At 42.7% G+C, this 20,070-nt stretch overlaps 1 protein-coding gene across 1 annotated transcript; it reads right to left on the reverse strand.

Moving 5' to 3' along the window:
* Nucleotides 1-76: 76 nt before the first annotated feature.
* On the reverse strand, nt 77-14,472 carry LOC128318224 (dnaJ homolog subfamily B member 4-like). The gene is made up of 7 exons (XM_053233779.1): nt 13,643-14,472; nt 13,359-13,445; nt 13,035-13,102; nt 12,830-12,938; nt 11,278-11,657; nt 10,825-11,021; nt 77-1,171 (listed from the first exon to the last, which is right to left on the reverse strand). Exons 5-7 carry the CDS (start codon nt 11,294-11,296, stop codon nt 941-943), a joined length of 447 nt encoding a protein of 148 aa, XP_053089754.1. The 5' UTR covers nt 11,297-11,657; nt 12,830-12,938; nt 13,035-13,102; nt 13,359-13,445; nt 13,643-14,472; the 3' UTR covers nt 77-940.
* Nucleotides 14,473-20,070: the final 5,598 nt, after the last annotated feature.

Here is a 20,070-nt window from a genome sequence, read left to right on the forward strand (position 1 = left end):
ACAAACAAATATTATAGTATTTCTTTTATTAACAAATAAAAGAAATACTATAATAACTTTTAAGAAATCTGTCTAAGCTTCCCGGATGCCATTTTGAGAAGCACGGCCTTAAACCATATTTATTTTTTGTATCTTTGACACAAAATGCACTTTTTCACTACATAACTGTTAGGCTAAGGCTCAATATTAACATTTACATTTTTTGCATCTTCGGAGAATAAAAATGCACCTGTACAGACCGCGTTTCTGATTTTTTATAAATGTGACCTTGGTTCAAGGCTGTCTGCTTTAGCAAGTTAGACCACATTAGGTGATTGGAAATTCACAAATGCAATTTATGAAGTTTGATGGCTCACTAAGAATAAAGAAATAAAACATTAGCTATGAGACGGGAAGTTAAATGGATATTCCTATACAGCCACTTGTGGTTAAATGTGTTTGAGATTCCTCTGTAAGCATATTCTGTATTTTACAAAGATACCTACAGTGTTTTGCTTTCAGATTTTTCCAAATAAACCATGTTAGAAAGCAGCCTTTAAAAAATCTGAATCAGGCTCCTAACTGCACTTCAATATTTTGACCTGTCCATGATAATAATATTGTGCTGAATATTGCGGTATATCGTATAATCATGATATTCGAATATCGGTACACGCCTTACTCCAACATTACCCATTCAAATAAGAATGAAAACAATGCAGGCTGCGAGTAACGTTTACTTTCAGAGATGAAGATTCCACTTGCACGTTTATGACCTTATTTGGGCATGCAACATATTTTTTAAAAAAGCACAAACACTGACTAACTAGATAAAAAATAGAAATTGCACATTGTTTATGGGGCATAGCGGCAATTTGTCCGAGTGTTGGATCGGGAGAGATGGCGAGCGTCAGCGTGGTGCGCCGTTTAACGCCGCCGCAGTCCTGCTGCGTTCCCTTCATCAAGCGGGTAAATGGCGTTTCAGCACGTCCTTGGCGTTGGACGGCAGACTGTCGGGAAAGTTCATGTCAAACTCCACTATGAGATCTCCTCTTTGCTCAGGGTTCTTGGGGAAGGGCAGCCCCTGTCCCGCTACGATCTTCCTCATTCCCGGTTTGATCACCTCCGTGATCTTCATATTGCACGTTTTCCCGTCTATCGTGGAGACCGTAACCGAGCAACCGCACAATGTCTGCAATCACAGAAATGGCGGGAAAAAATCAGTCATAGCATTTTTCCATTACAATTGTTACGTTCTGAACACTTTTCCTGTATCGCAAAAGTTACGCTGACACTGGAGACTCCCTCCCTAAATATTAAATAAATATCAACAATTACACAACATGTTTTTATTCTGTTTATTATTAGACTTCGGTTATTGTACCACCTTGGAACGAGTCGTTACTATGGAAATGTTGACGTATTAGAACGAGCACATTAAAACACACCTATGATCTGAGTGTAGCTGAACGCTGGCCAACAAGTCGACATTAATCTTTTGCGTCACCCCAACATATTCCTTCTGGTAAAGATTTTTCTGTGTTTATTCTGTGACTACATTTTCACCTTAGCCATAGATTTGGACTTTTTCCACCCGACGCTCACACTAACAAGAGACAAAGCGGCAGTTTTATTTTCTACATTTGTGCGTAACGCAGAGCCACGATTTCAGGAACAAGCCACATTTGAACTGATTTTTTCTCAATTCTATTTAAATTAGTTATGAAGCTGTACTGTGACAAATCCAGACGATTCCTCAGACCAATCCGATGGCACGTATGGTCCGACATTTCTTCCATTCCATGCTCACGACTTAAATTTAATTTCTAATTTCCTAATTGCAATTAGTTCCTGCAAAATTGGAAGAAAAACGTACAACCGTGGTTTCATCTTATCCTGTCATATACGACCTTTCATTAAACGTTCATTAAACATTACGAAGAAAAATAAAGCTCGGAAGGAAGTAACAGAGATCGTTGGTGACTCTGGTGAGTTGATATAGCTAAAACAGTTAGTTTGCTTTGCTAATCTGAGTGAAGCTAGTACTACACCAAGCACGTACACATTAGATGATTAGTGCATTATTTAACTTGTGCGTTAGATTAGTTAGATTTAGAAGCTATATATAGCTACTGTCATTTCTCATCAGAGGTAATGAAAAAGTGGCTGTTCAGGTCATGCCCACAAGGGACAAAGGTGAAGCAATGCGTGCTTGTGTGAACGTAGGTTTAAACACACGTGACATAAGCAGTTGCTAGTTGTATAATAAATTAGCTGATGCTGCTTCTATTCACATTAATAAAAGTGATAAAAGTGACTTTTAATCTCAGAAACAGTAAAAGCTGATTAACGTTAAATGTAGTCAGATTTAATACAAACATAGCAGCACACGTGGGAGTAAAAATCTGCCCAGCTTTGACTTCACACTCGTTCTGCCATGGAAGCAGCTGCTAGTGAGTCAAGAACAGTTTAGGTGGGTGAGCCCTCGTCTTTTGGCACTTAACATCTGAGATCAACTCTCACTGCTCATACTTCACATTACATAACAGACCTAAAGTAGCTGTAATACCTCCTGCCATAACAACATCACCACTGTACAAGTGCACTAGAATAGGATAGTGCTAAAGTGGAACAGTGACAAGCAGGAGGGAGGGGCCAGGCTGTGAGGACGCACGCCTGGCACTGAGTTGGCTAATCAGTGGGAGAGAGGGATAAAGGAGCAGCTGGAGACGCTGAGAGAGACATGCACGCGTGTTTTATGTTTGCCTTACGTTTATGTTTTATGTTCAGTTTAAGTTATTAAAGTTTATGTTTCAGTCCAGTCAGTTCCCACCTCCTCCTTGCCCGTCCTTGACATTTGTTACGTTGATGCCGAAACCCGGGAAGGAGGAAGGACGCGCTGTCGGAGAGCCCTCGCCGCTGCGGGAGGATCGTGGCGCCGAGGAAGTGTGGTGCTGGAGCGGTTGCCGGACGAGTCGCTGCTGGTATAGAATATTTTAACCCTTGTGTGGTCTTAGAATTCCTTATACTCCCCTTGTCCTAAGGGTCAAAAACGACCTGCTTTCACTAAACCTCTAAAATAAAGTAGCTACATTTAATTTCAATCCTCAAATCTATTTTGCATGAAGAAACAACCTCATCATTCATCACAAACTCTGTCAATAGTCACGTTTACATGGACACTTTTTGTTTCAATCGGAATGAAATCAATCAGATTGATTAATCCTATCGCAGTGTTTACAAGAACGCTGAATAAAGTAATCGGGTTGATATGCGCCTTTACATGACAGAATCTTGTGACATGCGCACAGTGCGTGAATACACGTTTCCCGCCGTTCCAACATGCAGATACTAGCAGCCACTCTCTCGCCATTGCTTCTTTTTTTCGTTTTAAAAAGCAGATTTAACATTTGCCTATTTCAGCTGCAAATTAGAAGACGACGAGCGTGTGATGTTTTGTGCAGTACTGTGTGTATTTATCAAGCAGTTAAAATGCCCCTTCCCGAGCCCAGAACAAGGCGTCTGTGGATGAGGGTCCCAAGCAAGGACCGGTGGGACAACATCGTCTTGCACCACATCACAGACGAGGAGTGGAAGGAGAATTTTAGGATGACACGACAGTTATTTATGACACTATGCTCAATGGTGGAGGGGTACATGGCACCTGGTGAGGCTACGGTCAGAGCCCCAATACCGCTGACAGCCGTGCGTCATACGTCATTACGTGATTTGTACGTCATTGCACATGCGCAGAACTATCTGGTTTCATTTTTAATCCGATGAAGTGTTTACATGTCCTCTTCATCGGATTAGAAAAGGTTTAAACCACCCCTTACGATCCAAATGAAATTTTAATTGGTTTTGTTCAATTCATTCCTTCCTTGTTCAATTCATTCATTCATGTGACTTTTTAAATCTGATTGTGCTTCTAGTCCAATTACGATCGGATTATTAGTGTCTATGTAAACGCAGCTAATGTCTAAGCTTTCCCTCTTCAGTGTGCAGTATTTCATCAATATTTAATCAGAGGGCACCACTTGTTTTGTACTAAAGTACATGTTTATTTTTTCTACTGCTTAAGGTACCTACATAGGTATAAAAAGCTTTTAGCAAGACAGTATTCATAAAAGTTAAAGCAGCAGAAAGGAGTTTTGAATGCATTTTGTTGAAGGGAAATAAGCAAACAGTAACTATAATAAAAACAGCCTGACTATAAATACAAGTACAATATCTACCAACCTTTTGGCAACAGCTGACCTAATTAGCACATGTGGGACAGTAGGACAGTGTGTGAGCATGGACTTTGCAGATATATTTTTTACACGTTGAGCACATAGTGGTTGTTTTACACTCCTTTTTGGGGGGACAGAATTGGCATCTCCTCCTCTTGCCTGCCCCTGCTGCAGCCTAACATGGAACAAAAGAAGATTCAGCAACCTGAACAGCTTCCACAAGTGCTGCAGAGGCTGCTGTGTGAGGGAGACGCTCTCTTCTTTGAATTTGGGGGGTTACAAGTGACTTTCCCAGGTGCTCCAGGAACACCCTCCTCTTGTTCCACGTCAGGCATCCGGGCAGGGTCGGTCTGGCTCCAAATCACAAAGGCATTGTATGAGGACACATCAATGATGTTATAGAAGATGACCAAGGGCCAGCGCGCAGTCATCCTCCTGCAGCTGTAAGTTCCAAAGACCTTGTCCAAGTTATCCACACCTCCTTTGCTGTGGTTGTAGTCCAGAATGATAGTTGGCTTCTTGTCTTCACGATCACTGATCTCTGCTGTTTTGTGCAGTGTGCTCAGGAGGACCACATTCTTGTTCTTCTTTGGGAGGTACGAAACTAGAGTGGTGGTGGGGGTGAAGGCAAACTTAGAGGAGAAGGCCTCTCTCCCCCTTGTTGCAAGTAGTGCAGGGGGCAGCGCAGGTTTGATCTTTCTGACTGTGCCAACCATGGTGATCTTTCTCTTCAGCAGCTGCTGGCCAAGTTCATAAGATGTGAAAAAATTGTCACACGTGACATTGTGACCCCTCAGTCACATCAAGTACAACCCGCATCCCCTGATTCTTCTCTGGGCCTCCACTGATCAGCTTCCCTGTGTACACTTGCATCTTCCATCTTCCAGTCCTATGTAGGCATGCAGGTAAGTCTCATCCACGATTTTCCACTTGTCTCCCTATTTCTGGAAACCATGTAGATTGGTCATTTGTACGATGATTTTTTTTATGGCTGGTGTAATGAACATGAAAAATGTTGAGACCATGTCCGGGGCATGGGAAACAGCATATCTTGTTGGCCCTGGGGTCATCTTCATGACATTTTCTGCTGCCATCCTGCCCTGCTTGCCATATGGTAAAGAAGACCATGATATTTTGCTGTTCTTTGACAAAAAAGTTTCTTTGTCAGCTTGGGGGATTTCTGCTTCATCTGAAGATGAGGAATCATTCTCTGGGTTGCACTCTTCCCCATCTTCTTCTTCAGATGCCTGCTCCTCTTCCAAATCAGTGTTATCTTCTTCCAGGACATCTGAAGTAATCACATCTGCAACTTGCTGGGCACTGAAACGAGCACTCATGACTTTGGCAAAAAGACAACTACAGTACTGCAATCTACAAAACCTATATATAAGCATTCCCTATTAGTAAATAATGCTTTCAAGACATGTTTATTTTGTCTGAAATTCTTTTTATTTTGTCTGAGCTTGAGTCATGCGTGGGGTCATGGAGGGAAGATGAGAGAGAGAGATCAATCAGTAGCACACAATCTTAGTTTCTTATTGTGTGTGTGTTGGAGTGTGCATGTTTGTGCCAGTGTGTGTCTGTTATGTGTCTGTAGTTTTTGGGGTGTATAAATGGTTTTATAGCTGGCAGGTCAAAATTGACCCCTGAGACAATCTTTGTACCCTAGCTGTGTAAAGCCTTCATGAAAATATTGAAATAGAAAATGGTTGATTTTTTCTAATGTTGAGGTCATTTTAGGAAAAGTCATCAAATTTCAAGTTGAATAAACATCATTTAAGTTTTTTTTTTCTGCTGTTAAAATGGTCACAGGTCATTTTTGACCCTTAAGACAACACAATATGTTGTTTTTGTGTGTGTGCGTCAGGCCGGAGGCCTGAATCTGCCCGCGGAGGAGTGTGACAAGAAGGCTGTGAGGATGCACACCTGGCACTGAGTTGGCTAATCAGCGGGAGAGAGGGACAAAGGAGCGGCTGGAGACGCCGAGGGAGAGAGAGATGCACGCGTGTTTTATGTTTGCCTTACGTTTGTGTTTTACGTTCGGTTCATGTTTGTGTGTTCACGTTAAGTTTATGTTTGAGTTCACTCAATTCCCGCCTCCTCCTTGCATGTCCTTGACATTTGTTACAGGAACATTGTGTTCAAAATACTATAATCTATAATAAATGTCCATCTATTAATACCACAGCGCTGCAGAAGTCCTGACTCTGATTAGTCATAAAGTGTTGATTCATTTTCTATACAACATTAAATGTAATTATAAACTGATAAAAAGTATGACATGATGTTCTTTACTGCAATAATTGGCAAATTGTTGTGGAACAGGGCTTATAGTCACCTGGATGAGGCAGGCAATTATGTGAGAGTCATGTTTTTTTGACTTCTCAAGCGCTTTTAACACCATACAACCTGCCCTGCTCAGGACTAAGCTGCTGGACATGCAGGTGAATGCTCCACTAGTGGCCTGGATAACCAACTACCTCACAGGTCGGCCACAGTATGTACGGCTGCAGAGCCATGTGTCAGATAAAATAGAGAGCAGCACGGGGGCACCTCAGGGGACGGTCCTGTCTCCCTGTTTGTTGACATTCTACACATCAGACTTCAGATACTACTCACAATCCTGCCATCTGCAGAAGTTTTCTGATGACTCTGCCATTGTTGGTTTTATCTGCAGAGGACAGGAGGCTGAGTACAGGAATGTGGTGGACAGTTTGCTTTTTGGAGTGGTGCGAACTAAATCACCTGCAACTCAACATCACAAAGACCAAGGAGTTGGTGGTGGATTTCAGGAGGCAAAGGAACCGTCCGAACCCAATCAGCATCCGGGAAACAGAGGTGACAGACATTGTTGAGGACTACAAGTAATTGGGCATCCACATAGACAATAAGATGGACTGGACTAAAAACACTGAGGCTCTGTACGAGAAAGGTCTTAGTCGCCTGTATCTTCTCAGGAGACTATGATCTTTCAGTGTCTGCAGAACTATGCTGCAGATGTTTTATCACAGGGTGGTGGCCAGCGTCATCTTCTACGCTGTAGTGTGCTCGGGCAGCAGGATTAAGGCGGCCGATGCCAATAGACTCAATAAGCTCATCAGGAAAGCGGGTTCTGTCCTGGGAGTGGAACTGGAGTCTTTGGTGGAGGGGTCAGAGAGGAGGATGTTGAGGAAACTACTCAGTATAATGGACACTGTCTCACCCTGCACGCCACGCTGGAGGCACATAAGACCACCTTCAGCCGTAGACTAAGACCACCGAGGTGTACCACAGAACGTGACAGGGGTCTTTTATACCAATGGCAAACAATCCTATAACTTCTCCCCCTTCTGCAGGGAAAAAAGTTGTAAGATAAGATAAGATAAGATAAGATAAGATAATCCTTCATTCGTTCCCAATGGGGAAATTTGCATTGTTACAGCAGCAGATATAAAGATATACAAAAATTTTAAAAAAAATGATCTAAATATAAAAAATACAAAAGAGAATGCACAAAAATACAAACACACAATAGTATTAAAGTGACACTGCATTATTGCACTGTTCCCATGAGATGGGGGGGTTACCAAAGATTTACTTTCCAGTTAGTACCAGACATTTATTGTCTAGTTAAGTGGTGGGGTCTGCTGGGAGCAGTGCTGGTTGTACAGTCTCACAGCAGCAGGGAGGAAGGACCTGCGATACCGCTCCTTCACACACTTGTGGTGGAGCAGCATGTCACTAAAGGAGCTGCCCAGTGCCACCAGAGTCTATGCATGAGGTGGCAGTCGTTCTCCAGCATACGTGATAGCTTGGCCATCATCCTCCTTTCTCCCACCACCTGCACTGGGTCAAGAGTGCATCCCACGACACAGCTGGCCCTCTTTATGATTTTATCCAGTCTCTCCCTTTCTGCAGCAGAGATGTCACTACCCCAACAGACAACCCCATAAAAGATAGCAGATGCCACAACAGAGTCAAAAAAAAGTCTTAAGAAGTGCTCCCTGCACTCCAAAAGACCTAAGTCTCCTCAGCAGGTACAATCTGCTCTGGGCTTTGTTGTAGAGTGCAGTGGAGTTGTCCGTCCAGTCCATTTTATTGTTGAGGTGAACATCGAGGTACTTATATGAGTCCACTATCTCAATGTCCATTCCCTGGATGTTCACCGGTGACCGGGGTAAGTGTCTGTGTATGCGAAAATCCACCACCACCTCTTTGGTCTTGCTGCCATGATCTGGAGGCAGTTCCGCTGGCACCAGACTACAACGTCCTGGATCAGTTCTCTGTACTCTGCATCATCCTCCCCAGTGATGAGGCCAACGATTGCAGAGTCAACAGAGAACTTCTGCAGGTGACAGCCCGCTGTGTTGTATCTGAAGTCTGCAGTATAGAGTGTGAAGAGGAATGGAGCCAGGACCGTTCCCTGCAGGGCCCCCGTACTGCAGACTACCATGTCAGACACATAGTTTTGAGCCCTCACATACTGTGGACGGTTGGTAAGGTAGTCCAGGATTCAGGATGCAAGGTGCTGGTCCACCCCTGTGTGTTCCAGCTTGTCTTTCAGAAGTACAGGCTGTATAGCGTTGAATGCACTGGAAAAATAAAAAAACATGATTCTCACAGTGCTCCCAGGCTTGTCCAGGTGAGAGAGGGCCCCGTGCAGGAGCAAGATGACTGCATCATCCACCCCAATGCCAGGCAGGTATGCAAACTGGAGTGGGTCCATTGATGGGCTCACCAGATGACGGAGACGCACAAGGACCAGCCTCTCCAGAGTCTTCATCAGGTGGGATGTCAGAGCCGCTGGCCTGTAGCTGTAACATCGCACACTGAGAATAATAGTATCACTATCAAATGCGATACCATTATTGTGCAATATCACTATTGTTACTATTTATTACTTTTCAATATCACTGACAGTACATCTGTGAATAATAATGTGCAATACCGTGGGCATTATTATTTTTCTGCTATTCTACCATTTGAATGTGGAATACTAAGTGCAATATCGTGCGTAATGTCACTTTCTACTTTTCACTCTAATTTTCAACTTCTCCACTTATCTTTTTGTGTACTTACTTATTTCTTTTACTCAAGTATCCACCCCCCCCCCTTTTTTTTGCTATTCCATTACGCAATGTGGTTATTTTTACTACTTCATTTATTACTATATTGTCTTTTATTCCTATATTGTTGTGATATATCTGTTTGAGCAACTTCTAGCACAAGAATTTCCCTCGGGATGAATAAACTTCTATCTTATGTTCTGTTATATGAAAATAATCATCATCAGAGTCGTAACAGTAACTCTGCTTTGTGTCAGGCCGCATCACACCACCCCGTTGTTGATTATTTTCCTGTAACAGCACATCCCCAAGTGTTTTATTCCTTACTTACTATATATCGGTGATTATATTTAATACTGTAGATCGATGAAGGATGATATTTATTGTGTGCTGAGGTGCAGGATAATGAGGTGACTCCTACTGTGTAGAATTGGCCTTTTCACCAAAACTGTCAACATCTATAAATATCTGTTTAAACGATTCTCAACATAATAGGACGATCTGTCACTATCCTCAGCTTCTGTAAACATCTGTTAACATTTCTAAATGCACATAATCAACATCTCAACAACTTTAACTGTACCTCAAAACATCAATTTACATCTGCACACATACATAAACATCTGCTAACATAATCCTCAATATCTGAACCGATCAGTAAACAGCTGAAAAACGCAATCATAAACTTCAACATGGGTAAACATCTGTTAATACAACCCTCAACATCTGAAAGCAGAAATATGACTCTCAACAGCTGTTAACATGACACTGGACATCTGTAAAAATTTAACACCGTGACCCTCAACGTCATGTTAAAAAAAAAAAGTCATCTGTAAACATTCCTAAACTCTCAACATCTGTAATCAGATATGTAAATATGTGTTAATACAATCCTCCACATCTGAAAACATCTGTTAATATAACTCTCAACATCCATAAACAGATAAACACGCATTAACAGGACCCTGAACATCTGTACACATCTGCTATTAGACCCTGAAATTTATAAACGCCATCTATAAACATCTTTTAACATCATCCGCCCTCAACATCTGTAAACATCCACTAACCTGATCCTCAACATCTGTAAACATCTATTAACATAACACTGAACATCTCTTAACATGATTTTCAACATCTGTAATCATCTATTATCAATGACCCTGAACATCTGTAAACATTTAACATTACACTCAATATCTGGACATAACAAACATCTATTAACTTGACGCTCAACATCTGTAAACCCCCCCCCCCCCCCCCCCACACACACACACATCTGTAAACCTCTATTAACAACAACACCTGTAAAAATCTTTTAACATGATCCTAAACATCTATTCACGTGACCAACATCTCTTAATATGACCCTCAATATCTATGAATATGATCCCAGAAAAAAGTCCATTAACATGAGCCTCAACATCTGTAAACAGATATGCAAACATGCGTTAATAAAGCCCTGAACATCTGTATTCTGTAGCTAAACGCTGAAACAGCTGTATTAAGTGTTTAATGGTTTACGGCAGCTGAAGACAGACTGGGGCATTTGGGCCCGGGATGCCCACCTGGTGCAGACTGATGCGGACGGGGTAGACGATGTCGGACCCTTCTCTCCTGAAGTGCGGGTGCGGCTTGTCCTTGATCACGAAGACGATGTCGGCGGGGATGCAGCCAGGGGACTCGTCGCCCTCCCGTGGGAACGTGATCTTGGTGCCCTCCTTCCAGCCGCGCTTGATCTCAATGGACAGGATCTTGTCTTGCCCTTCAACACATCCTTCATAAATATAATACCTTTATCCAGCCGCCTTTTCTTAAATATGGACTTGTTTCTATGTAGAATATATTGATTGTTTCAGATTGAACAGCTGCGGGGAGAAAAATTATGTTTAAATACAAGTTTCCAGGCATCTAACGCTTGCGTGTGAAAGCAGGATCATTTAACGAGGAGTTTGCTGCACATGAAATCACAAGATACAGTAAGGAAACCTGTGACGTGACGTAAGTCGGGGTTTGCGTACCTGGGTCCACAGCTGGCATTTAGACTGCAGTCGGGTTTCTGCCTCAATAGCAGCGGAGATCTTTCGTGACAGGCTCTCCAAGTGGCACTGTTGCTTATAGCTGGGCTCAAAGTCTATAGGAAATTTAAATCTGTATCTGTCAACAGGCAACTGAGGAAACTCAGGGGCACCAGGGTGTTCAATAATGTCTCTACATATGTCTCTATGTATTTCAGGAAGGCACTGGTAAGCGAGCACAGACCCAAAAGGCAAAGGGCCAAATGTAGAGTCCACCAAATCAAGGCCCTCATGTCCGTGCAGCAATTTGCATATCCCCAGTTGTGGAAGTTCGTCTTTCAGTTTCTCCCCGCTGGCCATGACGTGAGGAACTGGAAGAGGCCCTGACATAAAAGTGAGATCTGTCAGATTTAATTTAGATTTCATTATAACATCACACCTTTCACATTCTAGCAGACAACCACACTTATCACCTCCCTGTACATGTACAACCCCCTTTCCAAAAAATTTGGGACGCTTTGTAAAATGCGAATAAAAACAGAATGCAAAGATTTACAAATCACATAAACCCACATTTTATTCGCAACAGAGCATAGACAACATATGAAATGTTTAAAGTGAGACATTTTACTATTTTATGAAAAATATTAGCTCATTTGGAATTTAATGCCAGCAACATGTCTCAAAAAAGTTGGGACAGGGCCATGTTTACCACTGTGTAGCATCTCCTTTTCTTTTAACAACAGCTTGTATACGTTTGGGAAGTGAGGAGATGAGTTGCTGGAGTTTTTCGAGTGGAATGTTGTCCCATTCTTGCCTGATATAGGATTCCAGCTGCTCAACTATCCAGGGTCCTCTTTGCCGTATTTTTCGGTTCATGATGCGTCATTTGGTGAAAGTTCTGGACTGTAGGAAGACCAGTTCAGCACCCAGATTCTTCTGCTATGAAGCCATGCTGTTGTAGGACATGCGGTATGTGGTTTGGCATTGTCTTGCTGAAATATGCAAGGCCTTCCCTGAAAAAGATGTCGTTGTCTGGATGGAAGCATATGTTGCTCTAAAACCTGTATATATCTCTCAACATTGATGGTGCCTTTCCAGATGTGCAAGCTGCCCATGCCATATGCATTAATGCATCCCCATACCATCAGAGAAGGTGGCTTTTGAACTTAATGCTGATAACGACATGTTGCTGGCATTAAATTCCAAATGAGCTAATATTTTTCATAAAATAGTAAAATGTCACACTTTAAACATTTCATATGATGTCTATGCTCTGTTGCGAATAAAATGTGGGTTTATGTGATTTGTAAATCTTTGCATTCTCTTTTTATTCGCATTTTACAAAGCGTCCCAACCTTTTTGGAAATGGGGTTGTATATTAAAAGTGAATGTTAAGCTGCCCCAAACCCTGATATTAACAATTCATCATAATAATATCTCCAAAAATAATAATATCAACTTAAAGCCTCTATAAAAAGTATTAAATACTAATCACTGTTCTGTTAGAAATGTATTAAAATGTTTGCACAGGTGAGGGCACATTCAGACTCACCACCACATGCTCTGTACAGTGTGCTCTTCACACCAGTCCTGACACCATTCCTTGTCTTTGCCACTGGGTTACACACCGCCATGTCCTTTATAGCCTCTGGTGCAATTCCCTGTAATATAATAATGATAATGAAGAACAATTAATCGACAAAAGTCATTTCAAACTGCTAGTCCAACATCAAGTGTAAGAAATATTAATATGTGACCTGTGTCCCAGGTCTGCAGTGAGCTGGTGCATGACAGAGGCAATGGCACCGTCCTGAAGCCCACGGTACTGTAGTGAGAAGTTTGCAAAAGAAATGCCACTATGTGATTGTGTAGTGCTTTCCCAGCAGAGAAGGAACATGACATGCACTTCAGTACCACAGGAAACTCTTGAGAATCGAGTGTAACCTAATCACATGACAATGAGTGTTTTTGCTGCACAACATTTTTTACATTTCATTCTATCTACAACACACAACACAACACAACAAAAAGAAAACTTAACTGTCTAATCAGAATGTTAGAGAACTATTCATCTGAGAAACCTGAAGGTGATGAGCCTCCTCATTTTTCCTCATGGACCTGTGACATCGCCCTCTCACTGTCACCTCATCGACAACTATGTTCGAAAACTAGAAAGGGCGCAACATGAACCATGAATACGTTACTGACGTGCATCTTACAATCCAGAATCTGTAGCTAACAGCAGTAATATGGAAACACGCCTTTTAATATAAAAATATAAATATCCAGCCGTGGGCTGATTTAATAAAGAGGATCAGAGTGATATGAGGATGTAAATAATTAGACAGTGTGTGGTTAGGTGTACCCGAGCTGTAGCTGGAGCCGTATCCCTGACCGTAAGGTCCGGGCTGCTGTCCGACTCCGAACCCGGGCCGTATCCTCCGTAACCCGGCTGGCTGTAGCTCTGACTGGACTGACCTCCATATCCAGCATACCTGCACACAGAACTCACAATCCTGACAATAACTTTCCAACACTTCTCCTCTCTTTCCTAAACACATTCGCAAATCAGGGGAAGTTATGCAGCCTCACTGATTCGCTTACACTTGCCAATAAAAGAGGAGCTGAAGACGTTAATTAGCTGATCTCCAGACCGACAGATCTTACAGCACTCCTGTCAGCACTGCGGTTTTATCATTTATAAATTTACATATGCAAAAGTATACAGATGACATCATGAGCCACAACAGCTGTTCCCTTATGGTGTACACTCAGTGAGAACTTTATTAGGAACACTAGACTAACACTGGGTAGGGCTCTCAGTCCCTTTGCTCTCCAAACAGCCTCAATTCTTCATAGCATGGATTCCACAAGATTTTGGAGATGTTCCTTTGAGATTCTGGTCCATGTTGAGATGATCGCACAGATTTTTCTGGTGCACTTTCAATCCAGTAAGTCTATTGGATTCAGATCCGGTGGCTGGGAAGGCCACTGAAGAAGAACACTGAAGTCGCTGTCATGTTCATGAAACCAGTTTGAGATGACTTTTGCTTTGTGACATGGTGCATTATCATACTGGAATAATAAGCCATTAGAAAATGGTAAATTGTGGCCATGAAGGGATGCACATGGTCAGCAACAATACTCAAATAGGCTGTGGCATTCAAGCGATGATGGATTGGTATTAACGGGCTCAAAGTGTGCCAAGAAAACTTTCCACACACCATTACACCACCTCCGCCAGCCTGGACTGCTGAAGGCAGGTTGCGTCCATGGACTCATGTTGCTGGTGCCAAATTCTGACCCTACCATCTGTGAGCCTCAGCAGAAATCCAGATTCATCAGGCCAGGCTGCGTCTCTCCAGTCTTCTTCACCTGTCCAGTTTTGGTGAGCCTATGCACACTGCAGCCTCAGCTTTCTGTTCTTGGCTGACAGAAGAGGAACCCTACGTGGTCTTCTGCTGTTGTAGCCCATCCGCCTCAAGGTTTCGACGTGTTGTGCGTTCTGAGATGCTTTTCTGCTCATCACAGTTGTACAGAGTGGTTATGTGAGTTACTGTAGCCTTTCTGTCAGCTCAAACCCATCTGGCCATTCTCCGTTGATCTCTCTCATCGACAAGGAGTTTCTACCTACAGAACTGCCGCTCAATCAATGATTTTTGTTTTTCGCACCGTTCTGTGTAAACTCTACAGACTGTTGTGTGTGAAAATCCCAGGAGATCAGCAGTCATAGAAATACTCAAACCAGCCCGTCACCAACAATCATGTCACGGTAAAAGTCACAGAGATCACACTTACTCCACATTCTGATGTTTGATGTGAACATTACCTGAAGCTCTTGACCTGTATCTGCATGATTTGATGATTCCGCTGCTGCCACATGATTGGCTGACTGGATAACTGCATAAATGAGCAGGTGTACAGGTGTTCCTAATAAAGTGGTCAGTGTGTGTATGTTAATAAGGCTGTACATATAGGCTTTCTAAACAACCATAAGCATCAGACACAATAACAATAACCAAAATATTTTTTTTACTTTTACAGTTTACAATTTAAATAAAAGACAAACTGAGACAAAAGGATAAAAAAAAGCAAACAATAATAATAATAAATATTACGGACCGACAGTTTAATCTAAACTACAGACACTCTCATTTTATTATTATTATTATTTATTATTATTAATAATAATTTATTATTGATATTTACCTGCCCAGTTTTTATATATAAAAATGATAATAATGAAATAATATTAAAATGCTAATCATGCTAAGCTGCTACGTTGTTAAATCAGGTCAGTGCGAGAGACAAAATGGCGGACACGAACAAATTCTGTTCTATTTACACAATATCACAAAAACACTGAAATCATATTTACGCGCTAATTATTTCATTTTGCTCCCGTTTTATTGAAGTTTATTGTATTTTAAGATTAGAAAGCTAATATAAAGTTTGGTGTTAACAGCGTCTTGGCAGCAATAAACCGTCTCGCGCTTCAGCAGCACTGAGCTTCACAGAACAAAGTGGAGCTGCTACGTGATTGGCTGATGGTGCAACAGAGCAGTAAGGTTATTGGTTCCCGCGCCAAATGATTGACACTGGGCCCGCCTCCGATATGGCCGAGTTAAAATAAATAGAAAATGCAGCTTTAGCTAAAGCGAAATTAATTAGCACTTGAGACAGAAGCATGAAATGATCCTATGATGATGATGATGATGATGATGATGTGCTTCATCTGCGGCAGCTAGAGAGAGAAAAATAAACACATCCAAACAAGTCTTTAAGTTTATTCTGTTTAATTCAATGAAGAGGAGAAAAAAAACATCATCATCATCATCATCATCATCACGGATTTAGAACGTAAAGCTGTAAGAGATGGGGGACTGTGACGTCACAAGAGGAGGCTTTGGCGTCACAGGAGGAGAAGGGACAAAAACTTTCAGGTGCTTTAGTTCAGTTACTGCATTTTACAGATCACATGCCAGGTAAGCTCCTCTAACCCTTATCATTATTATTATTATTATTATTATTATTATTACTATTATTTGTTGTTGTTGTTTGTTGTTAATAATGAATGAATAATAATTGTGGTGATTAAAAAGCCAGACTTGTTGGTGTGAAAGATGTGAAAGATGAGCTGAGATGAATCCAGGCCTGAGTTTAAACATGGCTTTATTCTGATCACTTTGCTGGAGGACTTTGCTTTAATTAACGTCCTGTTTGTGTTTTTACAGAGAAAGCAATCCGAGAGAAAACACTGAATTCATACCCACGTGATTCAAAGGTGAGTCGAGTTCATGTGAATCAGTTAATCAGTTTGAACATGAACAGCATTCATTTGATTCTGGGACTGAAACAGGATGGGTGCTAATATTTATGCTCGCTGATGTAGTTACTAAAAACTCTACTAGGATTTCAACTCCATGTGCTCTCTACAGATGAGTAAGAAGAAGAGAAGTAGCCAGAGAAGAACAGCTGGAACAGCTGGAACAGCTGGAGCGTGCACTCGGGACTCCACATCTGACCAGAGACTGAAGTGTTTCAGGGACATTATGGACGTCGTTCTTCATCTGAGCGAGGAGTATGTTCATTTTTACTGATTTCTGACTCGCAGTAACATTTTATTCAGTTAATTTACACTTGAATAAATGCTGATTTACTGTGTGTGTGTGTGTGTGCGTGTGTGTTTAAAGAGAATGGAAGGCTGTGACCAGGGACATGACGAAGAAGGTAAGAGTGTTAGAATAATCAATAATGAAGTAGTTTCATTTAGTGTAAGAGGCTGTAATGTCACTGATCATATTTCAGATTCAAGAAGCTGATTTTCTTTATCTTTATTTCAAAAGGTCACAAAGTTGGAGTTTGTGGCTCTGTGCACGAAAATCGTGATGTCAGCGGCGTCTTCTGCCATTCGGCGTTTACTGAAGCCTCTCATGGAAAGCTTCGGTATCGATTCGATTCTCCAGGCAAACGACAAGCTGAAGAAAATGCCTGAGTCTAAATGGAGGAAGTGGTCTGACTCAGACACCTCAGCTCAAAGGTAAACTTTACCAACCTGCTGCTCAGATTTCACTCTTAATATTCACAATGATGAACTTTACTGCACTGTTTAATCAACACCGTCTGACCGATCAGAATCCAGGATTCAGCAGCACTGTGATGGAACGACTTACAGTGCTATCAGATGGGTTTTCTGTGTTTTATGATCAGTTGGCTGTGGAATGGAGCGATGGCATAACAAACTATTTTCAGAAAGAGAAAAGAAATTTAACGCTGATTGTCGTTTTTTACTCGCATTCATTTATTTAAATTCATGTGAGCACTGACGTAAAAATAATATGAATTCCCGTTAATCTTCTCTGTTTCCTGTATAAAGATCACCTATGGAGACGTCTGATTTCATCTGTCAGCTCGTTCAGAGAGTCGTCACTCAGACAACAGCTGCGATGCTGGAGGCGATCCGGAGAGTGGCATCAGGACGGAGGACGATCTGCTCGGCGAGAGCTTCATCACCTGTAGAAGATCAGATCTCACAGCCAGATCTCAGCATCGCATGCACTAATGAGATCTGTGATAAGATCTTGGCTCTGTGTTACTCTGGTGATTTCGACAGCCCTGGAGGAGAGAAAACTTCAGCAGCGTCGCTAAAGTCCCACCAGGAGGTCCAGGGAATAATGAAGGGCTTGGAAGAAGTTGTCTCCACCAGCAGGTCCCCTTTTGAGTTAACTCTAAAATCCTCGACCCCTGATTCGGTCCCTGTGACGACTAAAGTGATGGCTCCTGATTGTGCTGAGAGGCTTTTCAGTGATCAGTTTCTGAGCAAAGCCACACAAGCAGTCAGAAAAGTTCTTCTGAAAACAGAGGAAAAAATCGCTGCTGCAATGTCGTCCCAAACCTCCGTCCCTGTCCGCAGTGAGACGGAAATGAATTCGCTGACGGAGGAGGTCAAGAGAACAGCCTCAAAAATTCTGTGGGAATTAGTTTTTATACTTACACAGTCACTGTGTAAAAGTTCATCAGGCGTCAGTTGCAATGCTGCTGACCAGTCTGGACCAGAAGTTGAGAGGAAGAACTTCCTCTCTGGTGCTCGAAAGATCTACGAGAACATCTTCAAGCGGGTGTTTGAGTTCACCTCTGGGCGGAAGCAAGCCATTTCCGAAAAAAACAAGTCGTTCTTGGACGTCTGTCCTAAAACTGCTGCCGAGCTCGAGGGCAGGTCGGAGAACGTCCAGGAGTCTGCTGCTGCTGAACGTTACCTCGATAAAGCCATTCTGGTTGCGAGTGAGATCCTAGAGAAGTGGTTATCTTCAAAAATTTCCACAGGTTTATTCAGCGGGAAAGATTCGGGTTCCAGCACAGAGTCGTCACCGACGGCGTCAGTAGATCTGGATCGAGTCACTGCTGAAATCGTAAATACGGTGATCAGCGGAATGGCTCTCGAGATCGGAACAACTGACATGGAAAACGGATCGGATGCTCAAGTAGGTGAAGCTCAGGTGAGTGATGCTGATGCTCGCCCAGCTCCCTACTCGGAGAAATCCTCAGATGTTATCACAAAGCACCGAAGTCTTGCTGGATTCAGAGAGAAAAAGAGACCGTCGTGCTCGAGCCTGGAGAACGCAGCAGCAGCAGCAGCAGCAGCAGTGACTGATGCTCAGAGCCTCGTGTCCATCAGCGAAGCTCCAAACCTGCAGGCTGTTATTGACAGCTGCACTGAGGAGCTGATTGAAAAGAACGCAGATTTATTACTGCGTGACAAGCTGCCGGCCAAGTCCCGCTCTTCTAAAGTACCTTGGTTCAGACGGTTTGCGTTCTTGCAGCCGCGTAAATCCGGTCGTCTGAGGTCTGAGGTGAGCAGTTCTGTCCCTCTGAGGTCTAAGGAGTTCCTCAATAAAGCCACTCAGATGGTGAGTGAAATGCTGCTCAGAAGGCTGTCGACAGCAGATTCCTCGAGATGCTCGTCAGAAGATGAGCAGAGTGCCGTTAGTACTGCAGATTCGCTCGTCAGCGTTTTATACGAATGCGATGAGTCTGTGAAAGACGAGACTAAGAGCTCTGACGCTCTCGAAGCCTTTTCCTGCCTCTTTGATGTCAGAGAAGCAGAATCTGCCAAAAAGCCACAGAACATCTTGAGAAAAGTGCGAAGTCTCCTTCAGGCGTTTTTCTCAAAGGCATCTAAAGCTCTGAGCTCTCCCACACACGAGGAAAGGGTGGAAGAGCAGGTGGACCTGGACCTGTGCACCAACAGCGTCATTACTGAGGTCACTGATTTGTTAAGGAGTGAGCTGACAGCTCCTCCTACAGTGAAGAACGATGACGCCCATTTCCAGACCGAATCCACCAGGCGTGTGAGTGACCTAATCTTCCGAATGGTGGAATCTTGTCCTCTGCTGCCCTCACAATTCCCAAAGGAACATCTCATGAAAGTGTCGTCAGCTTTAAATCTGCAGATCCTTTCTACTGAGATTTCCCAAACTGTTAGCGCCACTGTGCGGCAGTTTATAGATGCAGACAGGAAGTCGAGGCCTTCAGTCCAGAACAGTTCATTCGCTCCTCTGCACCTTTTCACTGTGGTGCGCAATCAGCTGAAGGCTTTCTTAACTTCCTTCTCTAAACATGTTGCTGACGATGAAAGGACAGATGCGTCAGCGCAGTCAGACGGGGATGAGGATCGTGTAACTCCCGTCTACATCAGTGAGGATGGCACGGTTCATGAGCTAACAGAGCTGGAGGATCTTTCTCCAAAGGAGATGATCCATCGACGAGCACGTGCTACAAAGGATGTAGTTCCAA

Source organism: Pangasianodon hypophthalmus, chromosome 4, assembly GCF_027358585.1.
Source record: "Pangasianodon hypophthalmus isolate fPanHyp1 chromosome 4, fPanHyp1.pri, whole genome shotgun sequence".
NCBI lineage: Eukaryota > Metazoa > Chordata > Actinopteri > Siluriformes > Pangasiidae > Pangasianodon > Pangasianodon hypophthalmus.